Source organism: Oxyura jamaicensis, assembly GCF_011077185.1.
Source record: "Oxyura jamaicensis isolate SHBP4307 breed ruddy duck chromosome 17 unlocalized genomic scaffold, BPBGC_Ojam_1.0 oxy17_random_OJ70686, whole genome shotgun sequence".
In the NCBI taxonomy this organism is placed as follows: Eukaryota; Metazoa; Chordata; class Aves; order Anseriformes; family Anatidae; genus Oxyura; species Oxyura jamaicensis.
The window spans coordinates 1-9,484 of NW_023304460.1; the positions used below are offsets into that span (position 1 = coordinate 1).

A 9,484-nucleotide genomic window follows, 5' to 3' on the forward strand; every position below is an offset into this window, starting at 1 on the left:
ACTTGTGCAAAGTATTTGATGCTGTCCCACACGATATCCTCATCTCCAAACTGAAGAGACGTGGATTTGATGGATGGATCCCTTGGTGGGCAAGGATTTGGTTAGGTGGTTGCACTTCAAGAGTTGGGGTCAATGGTTCGATATCCAAGAGGAAAACGGTTATGAGCGATGTTCCTTAGGGATCAGTACTGGGATTGGCGCTGTTTAACATATTTGTTGGTGACATGGACAGTGAAATTGAGTGCACCGTCAGCAAGTTTGCTGATGACACCAAGCTGTGTGGTGTGGGCGACGCTGGAGGGAAGGGATGCCATCCAGAGGGACCTACCTGGACAGACTTGAGAGGTGGGCCTGTGCGAAACTCAGGAGGTTCAACAAGACCAAATGCAAGGTCCTGCACCTGGGCCGGGGCAATCCCATGCACTAATACAGGCTGGGTGGAGAATGGATTCAAAGCAGCACTGAGGAGAAGGACCTAGGGGTGCTGGTGGATGAGAAGCTCAACATAAGCTGGTAATGTTTACTTGCAACCCAGAAAGCCAACCATATCCTGGGCTGCATCAAAAGAAGCATGGCCAGCAGGGCGAGGGAGGGGATTCTTCCCCTCTACTACTCTGCTCTCCTGAGACACCACCTGGAGCATTGTGTTCAGCTCTGGGGCCCCCAGCACAAGAAGGAGATGGACCTGTTGGAGTCCAGAGGAGGGCCACAAGGATGATCAAGGGGAATGGAGCACCTCTCCTGTGAAGACAGGCTGAGGGAGTTGGGGGTTGTTCGGCCTGGAAAAGAGAAGGCTCCAGGGAGACCTTATAGAGGCCTTCCAGTACCTAAAGGGGGCTACAGGAAAGCTGGGGAGGGACTCTTTATCAGGGAGTGTAGAGATAGGACAAGGAATAATAGCTTTAAACTAAAAGAGGGTAGGTTTAAGTTAGATGTTAAGAAATTCTTTGCCATGAGGGTGGTGAGGCACTGGAACAGGCTGTCCAGAGAAATTGTGGATGCCCCATCCCTGGAAGTCGCATGGGGCTTTGAGCAACCTGCTCTAGTGGAAGGTCTCCCTGTAGGGGAGCTGGAATTAGGTGATCTTTAAGGTCTCTTCCAACCCAACTTATTCTATGATTCTATGATCTCTTTTCCCTGGTGACAGCGACAGGACCCAAGGGAACGGTATGTCACTGTGGCAGGGGAGGTTCAGGCTGGATGCTAGGAAAATGTTCTTTGTTGAGATGGTGGTTGGGCACTGGAACAGGCTCCCGAGAGAATCGGTCACAGTCATCGGACTGAGCCTGACGGAGTTCCAGAAACATTTGGACGGTGCTCTCAGACATATGGCTTCTTTTTTGGGTGGTCCTGTGTGGAGCCAGAACTTGGATTTGATGATCTTTCTGAGTACCTTTCAGTTTAGGATATTTTATGATTTTATGATTCTGGCCAGTGTTGGAGATGGAAGGTAATGGAAGGAAAGACAGAAGCACTGTGGAGCTAGAAGGAGAGGAGGAAACAGAGAAACTTAAAAGCAAGTTGTGCTGCTCTTCATGTTGGCACATAAGAGGCACTAGCATACTTTGAGCTCCTGGAGATTCATGGTTCATTCTCAGCACCTTATGCTGGTCAATACTTCTTGAAATGGTTATTTTCAGTTTGAAATTTGGGGTGAATGAATCTCTTGTGCTGTTCTTTACTCTGTTTTGGAGCTGACTTGGATATCCAGATGTTATTTGTACTCAGGGAAAGGCTTTTTTGTCTTGTCTGGAGCTAAACCTGTGGGTAGCTCATGAGATTTTGTACGTCTCATTGCTCATGAGACTTTGTACAGCCTTCCTGCAGGATGACCTTTCAAGGAGAGCTCTACTAGTCAGCTACATACCATAAGTAACTGTATTGTCATTCACTTAATACTCTAAGGTTTCTTTCCTTCTCTGTCCCATCTGCAGTCTTTTTCTTTTTCTTGTTCCTTGCTCTACCCTTGTTCCTACCCAGGTACATCATGACAAGTGAGTTCACACTGGGGCCGACAGAAGAGTTCTTTGTAGAACACGGCTACTTCAACCTGGATAAATCCAATGTGATCATGTTTGAACAGAGGATGTTGCCAGCTGTTACCTTTGATGGGAAGGCCATCTTGGAGGAGAAGGGGAAAATTGCTATGGCTCCAGGTACCCCGCTGTTTGCCCTTATTTGGTGCAGTAATGTAATGTGTTGAAAATTACTGTTAGCCGGCCTTGACACACAGGAGCAGTATTTGGAAGTCAATGTCAAGGCTTCTAATTAGCACGGGAGGGCTCAGTTAAATGCTTTAGTTAATTGCTTTAGTCTGTTAATCAAGAATGTAGCAACCTCTGTTTAGTTATTGCTGGAGATTTGCCCACATCACTTTTTTTTACTTTTTTTTTGTTGTTGTTTTTAATCAAAGCCTGGGAATATTAGGAGGATTAGAAGGGGTGGGGTAGCTGCAGGTTTGGAATAGTGTGCATTTGCATGTGTAGGGCTGTGTATAAGCTAGGGATGAGTCCCCAGGATGACAGCCCCTGGGCTGCTGCCTCCCAGGGTGAAGCTGTCAGGAGAGCTGTGTGCGCTCCTTGCCATGCACTGTGCCAGCTCTGAGTTAGTGTTTGCTCAGCAGCCAGCAGTGATGCTGTCAGGCTGGGGAGAAAGCTCACCTGGCTGAAGGCTCCCCCTTTCAAGGCTGATAGCTGGAAATGGGGAAAAAAGCAACAAGCAGCAGAAAGATTAACTCTTTCCAAAATGATTGAAATGTCTCACATCTTCTCTTCTCTTAACCTGGACATGGCAAGAGACTCAGTGATGGCAGCCCATTCAAGGCTATGTTGCAGTAATTTGTTTTTTGTGGCTGCAGAAGGGTTCTCCTGAGCTAACTGGAGTGTCAAAGGAGTGATCATGAAATGGTGATCTGTGGTGAACAAATAAATGTGCAGATGGAGTTTAAGCCTTTGGAAAGTCATTGGATACTTTTAGGGGCAGGAATATGCAGAGGGTAAGACTGTCCTTAGTGTTTTTCTACAGGCTGAGTTTTAAATGTGCTTTTGCTCTGCACTGGAAGAGAGGAAATGTAACAGGCTTTTCCCACCCTCTTTTGCCACACTATTTTGCCCATTGCTGTTTTTCCTCTGAGGATCTTACAACACTTCAAAGTCTTATAATGCTTCTCTGTGAGGTTGGTACCCAGTCCTACTTTGCAGGGTTTCACACTAGGGTGTGAAAGTTCAGGCCTTGCCTGAATTGAGTTGGTGGCAGAGCTGGAAATAAAATCCAATGGCACTGATTCTTGGCTAGAAAACATTCCCTGCTCTGCTGTTCAAGAAAATTTGTTCAGGACTTGTACCTTTTGCTTTGTTAATTGCAGTAAAAACCCTGCAGAATCACTAATTAACCAGGGCCTCTTCTTCTCTCTTGCATTATAGATGGCAATGGTGGCTTATATCGTGCTTTGGTGGATAATAAGATCTTGGATGACATGAAGCAGCGTGGTATACAGTATGTTCATGTATACTGTGTAGACAACATCCTTGTCAAGATGGCAGATCCAGTCTTCATAGGCTTCTGTGTTTCCAAAGGGGCAGATTGTGGTGCCAAGGTGAGGCGGTGCTAATGCGGGGCCATTTCCCCACAGGGAGTTAAGATCCGATTATGCTGGAAGTTACTGATTAGGGTGAGTTCGGAGGTACTGGGGTGTTCAGATTTCTGTCCAGTGACAGCTCACTTGGAGCAGATTTAGATGTGGCATTCTGAAAATGCAAGGGGGAGCTGCTTGCTGCCCATTTTGTATTCAGAGTGTAATTCCTGGGGGTGTGCTTTTAGGATCTCCTCCCCTCTTCCTGGAATACAATGGAAAACAAACTTAGATTAAAGCAGAGACTGTAATTGCAAAGGAAACTACAAACTGGAATCGATTCCCTTTTATGTGTGCCCTTTCTACAAAGGCACCTGAGATATCAAGAAGCTTTATTAGACTGTGATGTGTTTTATAAATACACCTTTAAGTCTAGTCAAGGCACTCCTTACATCCCACTCCTTACATCATCTTGACCTGTCCCACTGAGGACAGGTCAAGATGAAAGAGCCTGGTTTTGTGACTCCAAAAGAGCAGGTGCCTGATGTTTGTGAGGACAGGTTAGTATTGCTTTAATCATGAACACTGTTCATGCAGACAGGGAGCTGAAGGTTAATGGCTGTAAACATTCTTCATTTAATGCCAGGTCCCAGTTAAAAGTTGATAAGAAAAGCGTCCCCACAGTATGCTGATTTCTTCTAACTGTAGTTTGTCTTCTGAGTAACTGCAGTTTAAGTGGTCATGTACTGGTTTTTATGCCAGATTGTTGGGAAAAAAAATGCCTCCAGGCTACTTTGTATACTCAGCACTGTCTTGCCTGTGTTCTAGAGGCATTAGAGGATCAGCGTGCAGCAGGGTCTAGTAGGATACTTTGATAATTTGGGGGGGGAGGGGGGAGTTGAAATATTGCCAGGTTTTTCTTTCTTCTTGTCATAGTCCTCTGTCCTGTGTCTGCAGGTGGTGGAGAAGGCCTACCCCACAGAGCCCGTTGGGGTGGTGTGCCGTGTGGATGGGATCTATCAGGTGGTGGAGTACAGTGAGATCGGTCCAGAGACTGCGCAGCTGCAAAGCCCTACTGGGGGGCTGGTGTACAGCACTGGCAATATCTGCAACCATTTCTTCACTGTTGAATTTCTGCAGATGGTGGCCCAGTAAGTTCCAGCAGAACTACCAGGCAGCTGTGCATCCCAGAAATGCTTCCAAGAGTGGATGTTCCCATTTCCCACTTTGTAATTACGTTATGTAATTACCAAAAAAAAAAAAGAGTTTTAAAAAAGAGTTTAAAACAACCGTGTCCACTTTTGACCACTCCAACATGCTCTTTAGGTTTTACGTAATGGAGAGTCTGCATGCTTTACTTTAACTAAGCCAACGGAGATAAACCAGTGCATGGCCTTTCTGGGCCTGCAGAGATGAGCAGGCTTGTGAGCTGTGGTGTGGTCAAGCAATGCTGCCCCACATTGAGGGTTTTCAATAGGAATGTTACCAATGCTGTCCCTTGGGACAACAGGTTGGAGGAGTTAGTGGAACTGGGGGGAAGATTCTGCTTGGAGTTGGGAGAGGGAGGCATGATACTGAGTGTTCAGCGTGCAGCTCTCTTCCCTTAGATATGGTACTGGCCCAGGAAAGGCTGGGGGTACTGTCTCTGTGGGAGGATATGATACTGATGAAGTCTAACGGTGTGGAGATAGCTATGGGGGACCTAACTTCATTTTTGTCTAGTCCTGAACCACCTGAACCAGACAATATTCCTGAAGAGCTTGATCTACCTTTGTGTGAGAGATCTGCTCTGCTCCATTTTCAACCTGCCCATCTAACAGTTTAGGTTACCTTTTTTTTTTTTTTTTTTTTTTTTTTTTCTCTGCTTGTGATTGCAGCTGAATGCCAGTGAGTCCTCCCTCACTTTTTCCTTTACCCTATTGTGTCAGGTTGTGCAGGAGTGGAGTGCTGCTGCTCCCCACCATGCAGATGTCTGGGCTGCTTTGTTCAGTTTCCTGGATGTGATTTTATGTCACAACCCACAACAGTTGAGATATGACCTAGAGTAATAATAAGCAGTGTGCTTCCCAGAAGTGTACTTCTTTTCTCAAAGTGGTCAGGAAGTAAATGATTTTGTTTGTCCTCCTTTTGCAGAAAATATGAGCCCCAGCTGAAGCATCACATAGCCATAAAGAAGGTGCCTTACATTGACGAGGAGGGAAATCTGGTAAAACCGCTAAAACCAAATGGGATAAAGCTGGAGAAGTTTGTGTTTGATGTGTTCCAGTTCTCTAAGTTAGTGGCAGACATGAATATTTTTCCCCTCTCACTGTTTGTTTGGATGACTGCAAGTTGTAAAAGACCTTGACAGAGTGTGTGGTTTGTGGGTGACTTGTTAGAAAGACGGTTCGATCTACCTAACTCCAGCATGACAGTAACTTCACAGGCTCGGAAGGGTGCATTCACAGAGCCCTTGGCAGCAGCTGGGCTTTCTGTGACCATTCTTTGGGAACCTTTTGTTCTGTGGAGGATGGTTTGGTTGGCCCAGCCTCTAATAGCCATATGAAAGAGAGAGAGAGAAAGAGAGAAAGAAAGGAAGGAAGGAAGAAAGAAAAGGAAATCTCGTGCAAAGCCAACATTTAATACAAGTGCATGTTGAAGTATTGAGAATCTAAGAAATCAGGCCTTATACAGTTGTGACTTCCATGACAACTGCAGCTCTTGTTACATTTTAGGTGCACATTAAACAAGGGCTTTGTTCACACCCTTTGCGTGTGAGCACAAAGGGTGTGAACACAAGCCATGTTGCTTAAGCACCACGGGGCTAAGTTACTGTTGCTGTAGGAACTGTAAATGTTGGCTTGCCAAACTCTGAAACGCAGCAGAGATATCTGTGCTACAGCGTTAACACCGGAGCTTTGAGTTTAGGGAATGTGGGATTTTAATCATTTAGAAATCCACCAGAAATTTATAAATGCTATTTTTGAAGGCCTAGAATTCATCTGTAAAGATTCTCTTCTAGGCTTAAATGAATGGCAAAGAGAGATCGCAAGCAAACTGAAATATCTTGTTTGGGGATTGCATTTTTGTTTTTAGAGGATTTACTTTAGGAAAAGGAGCTCAAGTTTTGAGCCCTGGTCTCCATTTCCTATCACAGTCAGTAATGAAATACATGAAAGGCAAAGACAGGGTATTGGAAATAGTGCAGAGCTCTGGGTTTCAAAAGAGCTCATATGCAAGCAGTGATTTCCTGTACTTTGTAAAAATAATGCAAAAATTGCTTGGCAGATGGTCGTCACGTGTGAAGTACCGAAATGTGCAGAGGCTGGTTTCTTATTTGAGTTCCTTTTTCTTATATGCAACTGTACTTAACATTGACTATAAATCCTCTCTTATTGCTTATTTATACCTGGAAACTGGTGTCCTCAGTTCGTCCTTGCCCACAGACTCTCAAGTTCAGTGACCATTTATTTGAACAGGGGTGCTGTGCTGTAGTGAGCAGCACAGCTCTGCCATGTATCTTAGCTTCAGGTGTTGCTGTTAGCTGAGACTTTTTGTCCATGTCTCTAGTGCCTGGAGAAGTTTCTGAGGGATCTGTGGAGAAGTGTTGTTTTTCCTCCTATCTCTGCACAGTTTTTGAGGTTCATGAGGAGAGAGATTGGGCACCTCAGTTTATGAATACAAGGTGACCTGCTTAGTGGATGAGGGAAAGGCTGTGTATGTGGTCTACCTAGACTTTCGCAAAGCTTTCAACAACATTTCCCAAAACATCCTCCCGGAGAAGCTGGCTGTTCATGGCTTGGATGAATGTATGCTTCCCTGGATATAAAAAAAATGGCTGAGTGGCAGGTGATCAGGCCCAGTCAGCATGGGTTTATCAAAGGCAGCAAGCTTCCCTTGGAGAAGCTTGCTGGACAGATGTATGCTTCATTGGGTTAAAATTTGGCTGTGTGGCTGGGCCCAAAGAGTTGGGGTGAATGGAGTTAAATCCAGTTGGAGTACAGTCACAAGTGGTGTCTCCCATGGCTCTGTATTGAAGCCAGTTCTCTTCAGTATCTTTATCAATGATCTGGACGAGGGGTTCGAGTTCACCCTCAGGAAGTTTGCAGTTGACATCAGATTGGGCCATGAGTGTTGATCTGCTTGAGGGCAGGAAGGCTCTGCAGAGGGATCTGGATAGTCTGGACCGATGGGCCAAGGCCAACTGTATGAAGGTCCAAGTGCTGGGTCTTGCACTGGGGGGTACAACAACCCCATGCAATGCTGCAGGCTGGGGGAAGAGTGTCTGGGAAGCTGCCTGGAGAAGAGGGACCTGGGGGTATTGGCCGATAGCCAGTTAAATATGAGCTCATATGGCCAACAAGTCCATATGGCCAACAAGTCCATATGGCCAACAAGTCCAACAGCATCCTGGCTTGTATCAGAAGTAGTATGGCCAGCAGGATTAGGGAAGTGATTGTCCCTCTATACTTGGTCTGGTGAGGCCACACTTTGAATACTGTTCAGTTTTGGGCCCCTCACTACAAGAAGGACATTGAGGTGCTGGAGCGTGTCCAAAGAAGGGCAATGAAGCTGGTGAAGGGTCTAAAGAACAAGTCTTATGAGAAGCAGTTGAGGGAGCTGGGGTGGTTTAACCTGGAGAAAAGGAGGTTCAAGGGAGACCTTACCACTCTCTACAGCTACCTCAGTGGAGGTGGTGGGGTTGGCCTCTTCTCCAAAGCAACAAGCGAGGAAATAGCCTCAAGTTGCACCAGGGGAGGTTTATGTTGGATATTAGGAAAAAATTCTTCACTGAAAGGATTGTGTGGCATTGGAACAGGCTGCCCAGAGAAGTTACTTGAGTCACCATTCCTGGAGGTATTAAAAAGATGCGTTTATGTGGTGTTTACAGACATGGTTTAGTGGTAGACTTTTCAGTGCTAGCTTAATGGTTAGACCTGATGATCTTTGTGGTCTTTTCCAACCTAAATGATTCTGTGATTCTATAATTCTATTCTGTTTTTCTGTCATAAAGCCCTGGTATTCTTTGCTGTTCAGATGGGAGGTGGACTTTTCCTTAGCTTGACTTTGCCCCAGGCTGCATACATCAATGCTCCCTCAAATATGTATGAACTCTTCCCCTTGAAAGTTGTTTTTGCATCTTTTCTGCTTACAGGGCTGATGTCTAGCTTTGTTTTTCATTGTTTTCTCCCCTTTGCTTGTAGGAATTTTGTGGCATTTGAAGTTTTGAGAGAAGAGGAGTTCTCACCATTAAAAAATGCAGACACAGCTGACAAAGACACTCCTACCACTGCTCGGCAGTCCCTTCTGGCCCAGCATTACCGCTGGGCTCTGAAGGCTGGGGCCAGATTTCTGGATGAAAATGGTTGCAGAATACCAGAGAAACTCAGGTGTGAACCTTTGTGACCTTCTCTGCAGCTTCTTTGCATGTGACTGCCCAAACTTGAAAGCTTGCTAATGGCATGTACACTTCATTCTAAAATCGGGCGTTTGCCGGATCACAGGATGACTTGGCATGGGTTCTGTTCAGCTGGCCTTTTCTAAACATGCCAAGTATTATCTGTAACAGCTACTGTTCCATTAGTACTCTAGTCAGTAATGTACTCTAGTCCATAATGGTCAGTAATCTTTGCTTTAAGTCTGGCTGAATTTCCTGCCTTGGAGACAGTGAGTTAACTCCTTGTATAGCAACACGAACACACTGAGACAACTGCCTTAGGTAGAGGCAACCTTTTGTATCATTCAGGATTTAGCCAGCCCAAGGAATTGTAATTTGTAGTCCTCCCCAGCTTTTCTGAATATGATCCTAGTACTTAAAGCCCATCTAGAATCTCAGGAGGACATGAGTATTGGATATTATAGCAACTACCTTTTTAAATACTTCCTGCATCACACTGAAGTAAAAGCAGCTTTCCATTCTTGGGACTCTTAATT

General features: G+C 45.4%; 1 protein-coding gene across 3 annotated transcripts; it reads left to right on the forward strand.

Annotated features, from left to right (window-relative positions):
* The first annotated feature begins 1,421 nt into the window (after nt 1–1,421).
* UAP1L1 (UDP-N-acetylglucosamine pyrophosphorylase 1 like 1) lies at nt 1,422–9,478 on the forward strand. 3 transcript variants are annotated; one of them, XM_035312550.1, is made up of 5 exons: nt 1,429–2,156; nt 3,423–3,595; nt 4,508–4,722; nt 5,705–5,845; nt 8,755–9,478. In XM_035312550.1, exons 1-5 carry the CDS (start codon nt 1,988–1,990, stop codon nt 8,954–8,956), a joined length of 900 nt encoding a protein of 299 aa, XP_035168441.1. In that variant the 5' UTR covers nt 1,429–1,987; the 3' UTR covers nt 8,957–9,478. The 3 variants fall into 3 exon arrangements, with proteins under 3 accessions (XP_035168444.1, XP_035168441.1, XP_035168443.1); XM_035312552.1 differs by having other exon boundaries at nt 1,433–2,156; nt 4,529–4,722; nt 8,755–9,475; XM_035312553.1 differs by lacking the exon at nt 5,705–5,845 and having other exon boundaries at nt 1,422–2,156.
* Nucleotides 9,479–9,484: the final 6 nt, after the last annotated feature.